General features: G+C 38.3%; 1 protein-coding gene across 1 annotated transcript in view; it reads left to right on the top strand.

Moving 5' to 3' along the window:
• xpr1a (xenotropic and polytropic retrovirus receptor 1a) overlaps nucleotides 1-15,789 on the top strand; it is an 82,882-nt gene that overhangs the window by 36,457 nt on the left and 30,636 nt on the right. The window contains exon 3 of the mRNA XM_036141211.1: nucleotides 15,022-15,123. Within this exon, the coding sequence (XP_035997104.1) occupies nucleotides 15,022-15,123 (102 nt within the window). The remainder of the gene's footprint in view (nucleotides 1-15,021; nucleotides 15,124-15,789) is intronic.

The following is a 15,789-nucleotide window of genomic DNA, read 5'->3' as shown; positions in this document are numbered from 1 at the left end:
GAGTTGGTTGCTAATGGCTACAGGATCCAGGGGAGCAGGAAAAGATGTCGATAATGACAATGTCACTCTGGGCCAATGTGAAAGCGCCTGAAAGGAACAGGATACCTACTCAAACTGATTCAGGACTATTGGTATATTTTTAGTGTTCACAGACACACAACTGCAGGGATACACAACTACACAGTGAAATGGAGCAACAGTTTTGTTCCAGCAAGGTAGCTGTGTGTTATTATAGTTATCAGAAATAGGCTCTCCTCCAAAAGGCCTTTTTGGCTCCAGCTGCAGTGTTTGAATTGATTTTTCTCCCCGAGATAACTGGAAGTATTTTGTATCTACTATATTCAGCATATGATTTCCCCCAACATAAATTCAGTATTATATGCTACATATAGCAAAATAATAATAATAATAATTCCTGTTAACTGTTAATTGACCAAACCACATTCAAGGTTGCACAATGCTGTGAAAAGCATTAGCCTTTTGCGAATCTCCTGTATTTGTCTTTTGTTCAATTTAAATGTTATAATACCAGACAGCCTTAGTAAATATAATATGTCATTGTCAAATGATTGCACTTATCAAGGGAATATATACCTATTAAAACTTCTTAACACTATATGAAAAAGTGATTGTCTCCTGTGCCACCAGGCGTTTGAGAAAATTTGCGATGAATGATAATCTGAATTGTGAATTTTAAATTTTTTTTTTGTTCTTTTCCTGAAACTTGTTAGTTTTACGCCAGATTTATTGACACACCTTCAAAACAGTTTTACTTTTATCTCATCAGTTCTGAGGATATTTTCACACAGGTCTTGGGGATCATCAATAAGTTTTTTGGCAAATATGTGACTTTCTTTTTTCTTTTCTTTTTACTTTTTGTCAGCAGTGCTTTTGATCTTGAAACCCTTCCTTGGATGCTATTTTTGCCCAGTCTCTCTCTTATCTTTGAAAACCTGCCTTAGCTGAGGTTGAAATTGAGGTCTGCAATTGTTTAGATATTGTTCTGGGTTCTTTAGTGAACTTCTGGCAAGGTTCACCGCTCTTCATGTGTTTCCTTTTTCTGGATAGTGGCTCTCACTACAGTTTACTGCTCTCCCAAAATCTTAGAAATGGCTTTTCTACTCTTTCCAGACTGATAGATGTCAACAACTGTTTCTTATTTGTTCTTTTTCGTCATTTTGAGGCATAATGTGTTGCTATTCGTAACCTTTTAATGTACATCATGTTGTTCAACATGTTTCTTAAATCTACAGGTCATAGAGTGATCAAACTTGAATGTGGTTAAATAAATTTAATTATGACTTAACAAGAGGGGCACTAAACTATTGTATAGTTTTAATTGCTTAATTAATTAAACAATGACGTATTCTGGTTAGACAAATGTGAAAATTAGTTTGATCTGAGGCATTTAGATGTGACAAAAAAGCAAAAATCACAACACTGCATGCTGCCAGCTGTAATTTCCGTATTTAATGTGCTAGCCTGTGCTTTTTATTAAGTCTGTCTGGTTCAGTAATGACAGAAATAATTTCCTTACTCCATCCATCAACACTGCCGCTTGTTTACAGCATCCACAACCAAAGAGGAGCTTGGAGGTATCCATGCAGTTTTTCAATTTCACCTAGATCTTGACTCTTATAATGTTCTCATCTTACATGCATACATTATATTTGATGAATACGAATATGTGTTCTGGTGAAGCTCATTTTGTAGATTAAAGGTAACTTTTGAAAATATCATCCTTCAAAAGCAGGTATAAAACATACTTTTAATTATGTCCAAGTTTCTGTATTAAAACGTAAATTTTTTTGTGTTGGTCTGATGTAACTTTCTAATCTTAAATGCTGTCTTTTCTTTTATTGTAATTATTGTATAATTTGCAGAAATCGGTCTGTGTAATTAATTTATAGAATGTGTTTCACTTACTGAAACGAGTGACTAAAATAAATTAACTTCTTAATGTTATTATAATTCATTGAATATAACCGTATATATAAATTCTGGTGCGTACTTTTAATTTAGAGCCTTTGATGTTTTTAGTAAATTTTAGTTGGGATTGATCTGAGACGTCCCCTGCATAATGATGCTCAATTCAGCCGTTTTAACAGCTGGCCATTAAAATGCCACTGAAGATGATGTAAGGACATGCAAACCCTGCAGGACAGCTCCAGTTCTCTGCTGTTTTAATGGTTACACTACAGATTCATTCAACTGATGATAGGAAGCTAGGCATATTGTTTCTTATTGGGACAGTAAACTACCAGTAATCTAGTTCATTGTGGTTTTTGGCAGGACTTTGATGGCTTCCTCTGCAATCTTTCAGTCTGTGTTATTTTCCGTTTGAGTGCGCTGAGTCTAGGATACCACAGTCATTTCTTCCACCTGGCTGCCTGTAGATCAGCAGAACAAGCTCAGCCAGGAGGAAAGATGAGAAGAGAAGTATCAGCGCACAAAGGAGGTGAGCATTAATGCACCTTCTGAGATGAGTGGGAAGTAATGACGGGACAACAAAGGTGCAAGGATGGAAAAGAGAAGCTAAATCGACAGATTAGAGGCTCCAGTCCTCCGCCCCTCTCCAGCGGGAGAGTGTTTCAATGAGGCATGAGCCACATTTTCAATGTGCTCTGATCTCTATTGACCAGATGATGATTAATATCAGTCATGTTTGCTGATGCTGAGAGCAGAACCTAAACCTTATTGTCGTTCTAATGAGCCGTGACCATGTAACCAGCCCTGACTAATGGCCTAATCTGACGGTGGCCGGTCCTAAAAAGAGATTTAACTCTAGATCTATTATACGTTACATCATGAGGGGTTCTTTTAACATTTTTCTTGCTTTGGTTCTTCTGTGTAGAGTTTAAGATCGAAAAAAAATTGTATCGAGCCATTAGATTGATGGTTATGGATATAAGAACAAATGGTTTTGGTTTGTTTTTATTGTTTTTTAAACAAAGTTGTTGATTTAAAGATTTGAAAGAAAAAAAAAGGTTTGTCTCTCTATGATGCAATCTTCATTTTTCCGCCTCATCACATTTAGGAAACAATTTTCCAGCAGCAGCTGAATGTTTTGCATTCATAAAACCTGTATTGCAAATACCAAAAGAGGCTCATACATATGCAAGCAGGGGCTGTGCAATCATGTGTTGATGTCTAATCATTTAGAGCAACAGGAATAGTCAAATGCCAGAGAGACTACGCCACGAGTCAAATGGTGGAATTTATGTTTGCCGTGTTGTTTTACTGTGGCTGTCTCCTACTTTGTGCAGACACTCGTGTCTCAGATGTATTATTGCATGTATTATACAAACTGTTTTAAAAATTCATTATTTAATGGAAAACTCCACACGGCAGATGTATGCAATCTAAGTTTATTCAATTGGAAACATTCAACTGACCTTTAAACTCATGAGTGTTGAAGAGACTTGAGTGACGACTCCCTAATGACCGATAATGGAGAACATCCCATTTATGACACATAGGTTAAAGCTTCAGCATCTAGTGCCAATATGGTGTATTCTTTTAGATGAGGTTAGTGTGATTGTTATACCTTTAGTTTGCCTGACATTTACCCTAGAATTATATTTTGAAGTAATAATTTCTGTAACATAGAGAGATTTTATGGATGTAACATAACTCGTGGTATGATGACCTTTGGTATAAATATCACATCTTCATAGTATCACAGTATTTGCACAAAAAATCTAAAAACCACATGTATTTCACTTCCTAATTGTTTTATTTGAGCAACAATAATTACCCTTACTCCTTCTGTCCATACAGATTATAATAGTATTATCTAAAATATTTTTGTTTTTAATTTGATTAATGCACTTCAGCTGAAATTTTTGAGAAAAAAAAACTTCTATATGTAGTTTTAGTGTTTAAGTAAATATTGTATTTGTACAGAATAATCACCATGTTTTTCTGTTCTGCTCTGTTATATCATAGCACAAGTTAAACAAGCTGATATTAGCTGAATTATTAACCAGGCTATCTGCCTGAGTTGGCAGCATGCAGACTTTCAGCTTGTAGCTTGACAACTGTACAGCAGCTTCAACACATTGTTACCTTTGATGGTAGCAGCCCATTCATTTTCAAGCATTGACTGTGTTTTTTAATACATATTATGATAAAGCATTCAAGAAATTGATAAATGATTCATTAAGTTACAACATATTTTTCAAAAAGCCAAGTAATTCTTCTCTGTAAAAGGGAAAAGTGTTGGGGCTCTTTTCAGCTAGCTAACCAGCAGTGTGCAGCAACTAGTTGGGGACTGGGGGGATATGGTTGCTCCATACAGCTTGATATAAACTGATGAGTTCAGGACTCTGTTTCTCTGACAGCTTGTTAAAAGGACTTTAGACCATGGGAATGACATGGCAGAAATCTTTAGTGATTTTCAAACCAGAACTTTTTAAACTTTTTAATGATGGCAATAACTTGATATAACAAAAGATGGCTTGAAAGAGCCCGTTAAGGTGGCATCTCCACAGGAGCGAGCGTGCCATGGTCTGGGTTTCTCTCCTGGACCTACTGCCCCCACGACCCGATCTTAGATAAACAGAGGAAAATAGATAAATGGATGGATATACGTTGGTACTGTTAAATATAATTGGCTAAATTTGCTTTAACATTGCAAAGTTCCAGTTGTATTTTCAACTGGAATAAGTATTAAAAGGTGTTAAAATGCTTTTTCATCTTTGGAAATATTTTTCATTTAAAAAAAACAACAACATTTTTCACGGGACATAAGCGAAGTCCTCTTATGTTCCTCTTCCCTCCAGAATGTTTCCACAGTAACGTTTCCCGTTAAGACCGCTGAAAGCAGACCTGCTGAAGAAGATTAGATTTTCCTTAATTATTGTATTATGAGAGATCTGAGCAGTACGTGAGTTTGCATACTAACACACTGATACATGTCCATAGCCTTTGTTAGACTGCTGACAGCCGTGGCAGACTGTAGGATATGTGATATTGACGATAATTATCAGATTAGAAAAGATAACACTGATGAGGCCCAGAATACAATTAGATTTAATACATACTAACCAAATATAGTGGAATAGATAGTGCAGTACCTGTATAATATTTGCACAGCAGACTTGATTGTAATAAATATATTTTAATGTTGTAAACTGCACAGGCTCAGATTGCCTGGTAACTTTTCAAGAGACGCAATCGAAGCCAAAATATCCTGGTGACGTTTCAGTGAAAGAGATGAATCAGGATTTATGTCAACCTGTTATCAGTTTGCCTTTTTCACGCAGTCCATATCTACCTGGAGAGCCGTGCAGGAAGTCAGCGAGACGCTGGGAGAAACCGTTCTGATCTTTAAGGCCATGTTCGGTGCTGGGAGGAGAGAGCAAAAGGTCTGGGCCAAACTTTCCCCTCATTTCTGGCTGTCAGAGATAAAACTTCACAGCAGCGGCAGCTTTGTAAATTAAGAAGCGTCTGAGAAGAAAGGAGTGAGAAAAAGAGAGAAGGGATAAAAAAACAAAATGAAGGGAGAGTGACTCAGACAGACGACGCATTGAAGGGCTTTTGTGTTTTCCTTTCCTCAGAAGAAGTGTTCAGCATTAATTAACTTTCCCTTGCTTGTCAGTGATGGTGTGCTGTTTTTTTTTAATCCTACATTACTGGGTCCATTTCTGTCCTCTGTCAGCGTCCACTTCTAACCCAACTTTATTCCTCTTATGCGTCCCTTGGACCTTCTCTGCACTTTGGACCCATGCACATTTAGGCTTTCACTAAGCTTCATTCACAGGGCGTTTTGATTCAGCAGCATGCTGTCCTAAATGAGTGTCCATCCTGAGGTTAACTACACTGTTCATATCTAGGCTTATAAAGGAAAAGGGGAAAGCTTAATAGGATATGGTTTAACAAACAGACGCACTCACTACGCCGCCCTTGGTAACCCAGTTGTCATGTAATGTCATGCAGGGGGGAATAGAGAAAACAAGCCTTTGAAAAACATGACCTATTTTATTGTTGCTCTCAAAAACTTTTGCCTGTTAGAGTAATTGTGTGAACTTTGTTTGAGGGCTTTATTTGGTAGTTGCTGCAGAGAGGAAAACGTTTCCGTCTTTTATATGTAGTTAGCTCCATTATTCTGAATGGGTAAACAATTTTAGGGTCTGCTTTTTGAGACATAACTACATATTGAGTTCATCTTCTCTGTGCCTTTGACTGAAAGTTACTGATTTACTGACTTCATGTCAACTAAAACAGGCCTCCCCCCCAGAGTCTGCAAAACTAATAAGAGAAGCACCAATAAATCTGCTGCTGATCGAACAGTTTTCAGCTTGTCTGGCCGTGAAAACTCAGTTGGAAAGTTAAAAAAAAAAAGTCAAAAATCTGATCTTTGTCCAAACAGTGAATGCATCAAACGTAGGCGTTAACAGATCTGGCTGAGGACAACACTCAGAATCAGAAAGAGCTTCACTGCCGAGTACGTAGTATTTTCCACATACGAGTTATTTGCTTTGTCTACACATAGACAGACATACAGTTGACATACATAAACGTAGAAATACTGTATATAAAGTGGGGTAAACAAATGCAAGTTGTTTAAGAATAAAATAATAATACAACTTTATGCAGAGAAAGGACGACGTGGCAGATATTTACGTGTGCATTATTTTGGGTTTGTGTTGTGCAGACGTATTGCAACGGGAGATGATATAGTGTACAGACATATATATATTTAGCAAAATATGAAAACACAGAATAAAAACAATTAAGAACTATGTGCAAAAATGCCATTTTATGCATAATATGAAACTAAATTAAACAGTATTTACATGCGATGACACATTTGTACTATCTGCAAGGGGGAAGTATCATCGGGGGACCCAGGCCTTGTTATTGAGGCTCGCTGCAGACAGGAAGAAGCTGTTTTAGTGGCGAGAAGTTCTGGTCCTGATGGACCGCAGCCTCCTGCCAGAGGGGAGACTCAGAAATAGTGCGTGTCCAGGGTGGGAGGGGTCAGCTGTAATAATGAGACAATCATTCCTGAATTGTGAAAGTAGTGGAGCAGTCTGTGATCTGGTAGTTTAAAAATATTATTACGTATCTGTTTTCTAATAAAATGTGATGAATTTACCTATGCAGTTGCTTTTGAGTTTAATCTAGCATTTTATCGTCTAAAGCGGTGATAATCCTTCAGCTGCTTAGACGTTTTAGCTTCTACCAGCATCTTAAGTTGTTCAGAGATTTGAAACCCTCTCCATACAACTTTTGACTCTATCTCTTCCTGTATCATGTGTCTGGTTATATTCCACCTTCTCTCTGTCTGCTAGGCTCTCGTATAATTTTTCAGTGTGTTTGGGTGTTGTATCTCTTTCCTCTGGTTCCTAGGATCATCTCACGCCCCATCTGGCCTCATCCCTCCACTCTTTTATTCAAGCGCCTGCTGGTAATTTGCCCATCCCGTGTCTCTGTTATGTCCTCTCTCCATCGCTCCTTCTCTCATCATCCACACGAGCGCAGCGAGCAAAACAAATATGTATTTAGATCTTCCCAGGATGTGTTGAGCATGGGATTCTGTTCATTGTTTGATATCCGCCCTTCTTAGTTTAGTTTTTGGAAGTGCTTTACTTGCATTGTATAAATAGTATAGAGCGTACTGGGATCAACAGTGGCTCTTCATCCTGCCTCGGGTCCTCCCTCGCTGGCATCCTAGCCCAGAGAGTGTGCATTCTTAATGCTCCCCTGGCCTCGATGAGCGAGATGATTGGTAGAATTAATTGTGGCTGGAGGGCTGAATGGGAATAAGTGAGAAAAAAAGGCGGGATGGAGGAAAGGGGGCAGCTGGGGGCTGGTGCTCATATTCAAGCACTTCCTTTAAGCTTGCCATCGGAAATCAGGTTTATTTTCATGCATTCTCTTTTCTTTTTTCTTTTTGGTCCCGCTAGATTAATATCAGGCCTGAATGAAGTCAGTCCTATTCTCTTTTATAGCTCAGTTTGGCTTTCTGTGTGATTTACACCTGTGGGCTTGCAAGGGGGGGAGATAACAGAATCCTCTACAGCAACAATCATAATGTAATGGCCTGCACGTATCCCCCAGAGAATAATGTTATCTTAGAGGTGTCGTTAAATGGGATTAATAGGCCCGAAAAAACAGGGACATGTAATTTGTGCGGGGTGTCTTCATCTGTGTGATTGTTTTAGCGGATTGTAAAAGACGATATGCTGTGTCCTCCACTCTGCAGTGTAATGACTGATGATATCTGAGGAAGCAGAGGAACCCAATGCCCCCCACACCCGCACTTATCTTTCTCTTTCTCTCTTAATTAAACACCGATTTTAATTGATATATATATCAACATCAAAACTTTATAAATTAAAAGTTTCTCATTATTGAGTTGGGGTTCATGTCAGGTTGTTGTCGTCTCCAAATCATTTTCCTGGTCAGCAGGTTTAAGGGTCTCCATGAAGGATTCATATGGCGGCTTTTTATGGGGTTGCTTTACAGAATGCCTGTATAGGAATATAAAAAGCTGGGGGTGGGGAGTGTGTGTGTCTGTGTGAGGGAACCGTTTCGGGGGTGAGTGCAGTAGGGTTCTGGGGAAGCTGTCTCATCATTTATTTATACAGTCTACAGAAGAAGGGGTTAGCGGAGAGAGAGAGAGGCTGCCGTCTACAAGCCGCCCTGGGAATACTGCAGGTCAAGAGTTGTTTTTCTAGCTACCAGCACAATTCTTTGTCTGGAAAAAAAAAGTGAAGCTGACAAATAAGCACAACATACCCGACTAAATCTAGTGTTTATACTGCAATTCTTCCTCCACATATGTCTTTTTTACTGGTTTAATTTAATGATGCAGAGTTTCCCTCCTTGATAGTGTATCGGGTGTTGTCTTTATTAGATTTTATATGAATATTCCTCTCTAACTATAGGAATCATCACGTTAGGCTTTGTGAACTTTGTAAACAATCATAATTACTGCCACCTATTCATATATAAGATGATGGGTAAAATTAGGTTGGCTTTTTTCTCATTTACTCTTTTTTTTTATCCATTATTGTAAAATCTTTCAGTTATTTAGTGAAAAAATACTTTGTAAACCATAATGATTTTAAACCACAAAGATTTGTTTGAATAATTTATCAGCCTGTTTAAGAGTGAGACAAAATGGGCGTCATAGTTGGACGCCTGTAAATTATAGTCATTAAATGTTGGTAAATATAATTACGAAATATTGATTTTTTTTTTCTCGCTGTTGATCTGGATGAAATAAATTCTCAATATATAGTACTTATGGTGGTAATACACACTCCTGCAGGGACAGGATGTTTATTCCCGACTGCTGTATTAAATCTTTCTCTCTCACACACACACATACAAGGCTGAGCTTTCATTTCTGCAGGGAACCTTTAAACGCTGACTGGAGGATATGCTGGAGGGTTCCTCTTTGTACCCTGCTGTCTGTATGCCAGCTTGGCTGCAGCCATCCTTCTGCAGACAGCCAAGATGCCACTTGTAAAGGAGGTCATTTACGTCTTAGAATAACCAAATGGCGTTGAAAGTTATTATTGAATCATGCAGAAGTCTACAAAATACTATATTTCTTGTTTAACTTTCTGTCGGCTTTGATTTTCTATACCTTTCATGGCTTTAAGCTCATTTTATGAAGGCTGTTGGACTCTTGGAAGTTGTCTGTGCCATCGTTTTTCCAGATAAGAGATAATGAGAAACCATGCTGTGTGACACAACAGAGACTCTACCTCCTCCGTCCACACGTCAAATCAACTTTGGGGATGAAACCGAAACGTTGACGCCATCTCCAAAATGTACAGATCTCATGCTAATGAGCTTTTTTTTCAGTATTCATATTTTATGGGTATAATAGGAATTTGGGCACTGTCAGTATGAGGAGTGTGGGATGTAGAACAGGCAAACTACATCTCTATGGTTGCTCTAACCGTTTATCTGGGAGTTTTCATTGACAAATAAAGTGGATGGAGTGAAATCAAAGATAAGCTGTTCTCTTTGTTCACATACATATCGTGCACTTATAAATGTATCAACACAGAGAGACGTGGGTGCATTCTGTGTCCTAATAATGATACTCCACACAAACTCACCAATGCATTCCTCAGTGTGCCAGGTCAGAAGTGACAGGTGCAAACTGATCATGATGCATTTATTCATACTGAATCCAGCTTCCTACATCCAGATATCCAACCAGACATCTGTGCAGGTCTCAGAGGTTTGTTGGGGAAGACTAGTGAACAAACAGCATCATGAAGACCGAGGAGCAGAGCAGACAGGTCAGGGGAAAAGTTGTGGAGTAGATTAAACCAGAGTTAGACTATAGAACAGTATCCAAGGACTTGAAAAGCTCAGAGCACTGGTTAATTTGTCACCTGGAAGTGCAAAGAGTATAGCACAAGTGAAAACTGGACAGACCAGACAAGGCAGTCAGAGAAGCAACTAAGAGGCTCATGGTAACTTCTGAAGAGTTGAAGAGATTCACGACTCGGGTGGAAGAATCGGCTGACAGAACAACTAGCAGTGTTGGATTTAATAAACCTCAGTGGAAGACTTGCACAAATAAACCCGTTGTTGAAGGAAATCCATACGATGTCCCGTTTGCATTATTAGTAAGTGGTTCCCAACCCTGGTCCTCAGGGGCCCCTGTCCCTCATGTTTTAGACGCGTCTCTATTCCAGCTCACCTGATTCAAATGATTGCAGGACCTCCTCTGCATGCCTTAAAGTGCTGCACTGTTAGGTCTAATAAATAAAATCCTAATAAAAAACATTGTTGTGTTTGTTTTGTTTTAGCATGATAAAATGTACGAACAGTTCTAGGGGTGTGAATAGATTTACCAGCTAATTTGGAGGATGCTGAGTATTGAATCCTTCAAAATTAAAGCACAAGAGCAGCTGTTTAGGTTTACAGATTTAAACCAAATTTTCTCATTAAGGTGTATGTTAATCATTCTACATTGTTTTTTCTTTTTTAGCTCAAAGTTGGGATAATGATCGGTTGAATGAATGGTTCGTTCTAACCCAGTTATTTTAATTGTAACGTTTGGTATGTGTGTTTAATGTTCCTCTATCCCTGCCACTTCTTGTTCACTTCATGCTTCACTGTTGTTTCCATTAGCCGTATAACCTTTTACTTTGAATTACCGAGCCGTTTGCTTGTTGCCTGCAGGTCTGACCCAAGCGGTGTATTAGCCCATCAGTCATTGTGTCAGGGTGCACCAGCCAGCCAGGTGCTCGATCACTTTCCCCAAGCAGCTAATGTTTACTGGTCAATCGTTTAGAAGTATAAATGTGGTTCCCTGCATGCAGTCATTCATCCAACCACCTGAAGCCGCCTGACAAGGTCCTGTTTACACAACCATTTTTGGTTGAAAACGCAAAAGATTAGTTGGGTCTCTACTGTTTGTGTGCACCACCATGGAGCGTGTTTTCTCTGAAAATGCCAGAATTTGAATACAGGTTCTGTAGTGTAATGTTTTGAAAACATCCTGGTCTCAGTTGTCGTGTACACAGGAAAAACTGAATCTGCCTGTTTGGGGACGCCCTTGCATTTGCGTGGGATGACTTAGCGGTGTTGAGTTTCAAGGAACATACCGTCTACTAGTGGCGTGTCAGGCTAATTATGCCATTTTAAATTTTCTACCTGGGTTTGTGCACAAAGATCATAATTAAAACGTTGTCATGTAGATGTGTTAACAGAAACGGAACAACAATCCTGTTTTCAATGTATCAATGATGTGTAAACGGGGCATGAGCGTGGCTCATAGCAGGTCCTGAGGCGTCTGAGCTCCCTGGGGTTTAATGACTGAACCTGTGTAGACATGTCTACACACATATGTAAACAGAAATGTAAAGAAAAATAAAATATTAAATTAATAATTTGATATTTAATCAATAGGTTTTTTCATATTTGTGAGGTCTTCCCTCCTTTTTACTACTGCTTTTGCTATTCAGTAGTGTTTTCTTTGACCATTCTTGAAATAATATTGCTGTTTCTCTTCTTTTTTTACCATATATAACAATTGTTTTAGTAGTTTTTTGTTTTTTTGCTATTCCCCATATTTTTGTTTTTATACTCAATGTGTTTCTTTATATAAAAAAATTGCCTTATTTCATGCTTCAATCTGACCAATTTTGAAATAAGTGAAGATATTTCCTCCCTCTTCTTTGGAAGCCACCCTTTAAAAGAAATCTAAATGAGTCCCTTATATTTCAGTTTGGGAATATGAGATGTGACATATATTTCAGCGTCTTGTGACAACATTTTGATGTCTCTCACATCATGATGTCTGTTTGTAGTGCTGCACATGTTAGAATAATTTTAAACTGCATGTTTGAACTGGAAAAATTAGATCTTTAACAATGTAAGACCTTTTGAGTGTTTTTTACTGAAATTCAATTTAATAAAACGCAGAATTCCTTTTCAAAACCAGCTCTGTAGATAACAGCAGTATGCGAGGCATCTAAATCTTTGCGCTAGACTTTGGATAATTCAGATTTTGCTATTATCTGGGCATTGTTGTGCAGTTTAGGATTACATTGTGTGATATGTTGCATTGATATTTTGCTATTGGGTTGCTCAAAAGCCACTCGCCTTTTTATGTTTTGAGTAAAAATTCTAATTTTGAATAGAATATGCTACTAAAACACCTCAAATTAATCACCTCATAGTTTGGTATTGCATTGGTTTGTAAGTACTGTTCATTAGTCCATGCTGTATTTAAGATGAAGTAATTGGTGATTTGAAGGGAGCTTATCAGACCACCAGAGGTGTTTATTTGTACCAAACATGTGTGTGTGAATGCGCTCTTTTACAATGACTTTCCATTGGCTGCATGTTGAACTCTGTCAGGTGTTGGGTAGCCTGTTGTGAATGAGGCAGAGGATTGTTTGAGACAGAGCATCAATACTGATTGAATTGGCGTGTCCGGAAAAAGACAAGGAGGGTTTAGTCAGACAAATGAGAGCCAGGAAGAAGCTTTTGATCTAATTCAGACTTTGAATGAAAGTCTGTTTGCCTGAGGTTTCCTGATCTCTTAAAGGAATATGCAGAGTTACAGGATTAGCTGTTTAGGTCACCTAATCATTAAGGAATACCTCGTCAGCAAAAGATGTTATCGCACGTTCAAGTTGCTCAGCACTTTCATGCTTTACCAGATGTATGAGTCCAGATGACATGAAAAAATGGACAGATGCAGTAACAGCTGTTGTATTGCAGTAGGAATACTCTGAAGCATGAATATTGAAGGTAACAATGCTAGCTAGTCTGCCTTTACTCACATGTAAACATGATGGACATCCCATTCTTAATCCAAAGTGCTCAAAACGATGGTGAGGACTTTGCAGTTTCAACTCTTCTGGGAAGACTTTCCAGAAGGTGTTGAATTGTGTTTGTAAGAATGTCTGGCTATTATTCTAAAAGGGCATTTGCATGGTCAGACACTGCTGTTGGATGAGAAGACCTGGCTCAAAGTCTCGTCTGTAATTCATCTCAAAAGTGCTCTGTTGAGTTGAGGTCAAGACGGTGAAGTCCTTCCACACTAAACTCTTTCATTCCCAAGTTTTTTGGACCTTGCTTTGTGCACAGATGCACAATCATGTTGAAAGAGGGGCCGTCCCAATTTCGTCCCCACAAAGTTGGGAGCATAAAATAGTCCAAAAGATTTGCTTTAACCCAAATTAATGGGATGATTACAACTCGTGAAAAAGACCAACACAGATTGGATTGGATTGAGACATTTACACCTGTGGAAACATTTTGGATTGTAATCGGTGATGTAAGCATTGGATACTGCTTGGCCATGGAAATGTATTTCATAAAGCGCTCTACATACTTCTTGAGGTAATCTAAAAGCCACCTGAAGTCTTCATGTCTGAACTTAATGCCTCTCCTGGGTCTCGGCACCATTTTATCGATCCGAGGGAAGAAATGCACACACTGAAAATCTCTTTCTGTAAGTATATTAAAACGACTCGCTGAACATAACTTCACAATAGGTGCAGCTCATCTAAGAGACTGTTTATTTGCATACGCCATTCATTTACAGTTTACACAACCCATCAGAACTTTCTTGGTCTCTCAAAGAAGGAAATCCAAACATGGTTTTATATTGAGAAGTTTTAACAGTTGTTTACACCTTGAAAAATCATTATTGATGCCATGAAGCATTCTGACAAACACCCAAGACAACAAGTCTGGCACTAAGTGTCAGGTTTTATCCAGCAGTTTTACAGATATGTTGTAAAATTAACCTTAACAGTCATTCCCATGGACCAAAGGAAGCACATAATCATCTTGACATGACGTGTGAGCATTTCATACCACCATTAGGTAAAAGGTCTGTGTGCTGTTTGTACAGAAACTTAGTTCATTACATATTTCACAAATATAATTACGCTTTCCTCGATAGTTGGCGACTTCTGCGCACTATGCGGGTCAGCATCTGCTGAACCAGCTCTGTGATTTTACTTGGTTTACCACTTTGTGACTTAGTTACTGTGGTTCCTAATCATTTCCACTTTGGTATAATGCCGCTAAGCGTTGACTGTGGAATATTTAGAACGAGGTGAATGTCATGACTGGACTTATTGCATGAATGGCAACCTATCACAGTAACACAGGAATTCACTGACCTCCTTAGAGCGGCCCAGATGTTTATTGAATCAGTCTGGATGACCAAATGCTGGATTTTATATGAGTGGGGTGATGGCAGGAAAACCTGAATCCAATGATTTGGAGGTGTCGGTGAATACTTTGGGCAATAAAGTGTCTAACGTCAAGATGTTAGATGAGTACTTAGCATCACAATTCTCTCCAAAACGTGGTGACATGGTTTCACCCTTCAGTGTCATTCGGCTTTAATATAAACTAAGCTTATATACGTAACTCCTCTATGTGAGTATGTTCTGGGTTTTATGAGAACTGTAGCTGGGCAATGATATTTTATATCCTCTCGCATGTACTCGTTTCTTCAGGGAAAATGTTATTTACCTTCTGTTTGCTTCTTTTTCTTCCTTTGCCTTCCAGTCACAGATGAAGACACGGTGAAGAGATACTACGCTAAGTTTGAGGAGAGGTTTTTCCAGACCTGCGAGAAGGAGCTTCTGAAAATCAACACGTTCTATTCAGGTATTATTTTACTCCAGACATTCTTTGGCTCCTGAACAGATTATACAGTAAATCAGATGAGTATGTTTTTTAGCCTGTGAATTTGATCAAGTCTAAATTGAACTGGCAACAGATTAATTACTATAAACGTCAATGGTTTTGTTTGCTTTCTTTCATAAAATTGCCATTAACAACCATACATTCATGATTACTCATATGAAGATGTACTTATGTAGGAAAGAAATGTGTTATCAGAAGCTTTTCAAAGTCAGTGTTTACATTTAAAAAGAGTCAGAGAACAGAATGAGTCCCCGTCTTATCTTTTAAACAAAGGTAACCTTGCTTAACCTTGTCCATCTGTCTAAAATAATCAATTCAAGTTCAGCTCCTGGCTGCTCAACACTGGTAAACTTCCCGAGCTTCTGCTTTTATAGAGGAGCTTGCAGCTATTCAGCTAAAGTAATATAATTTTATGTGCTGCTGATACATGCAACTTCTGATCTGATAAGTGTAATTAGTTATTATTGTGGCTCTGGCATCAAGGTTTATGTTTAACTTTGTACTAGAAATAAAAGTGTTTTTGATTCATATTGACATTAGATTTATTATTGCGCCAATACCTCCCTGTTGATCCAGTTTCATATAAACATAATTAAAGTTGGCCTATTATGTTTTTAAATTTAGCCA

Source organism: Fundulus heteroclitus, chromosome 9, assembly GCF_011125445.2.
Source record: "Fundulus heteroclitus isolate FHET01 chromosome 9, MU-UCD_Fhet_4.1, whole genome shotgun sequence".
Taxonomy (NCBI): domain Eukaryota; kingdom Metazoa; phylum Chordata; class Actinopteri; order Cyprinodontiformes; family Fundulidae; genus Fundulus; species Fundulus heteroclitus.
The sequence above is the reverse complement of the archived record's forward strand: the minus strand, read 5'-3'. Positions and strand labels throughout refer to the sequence as shown.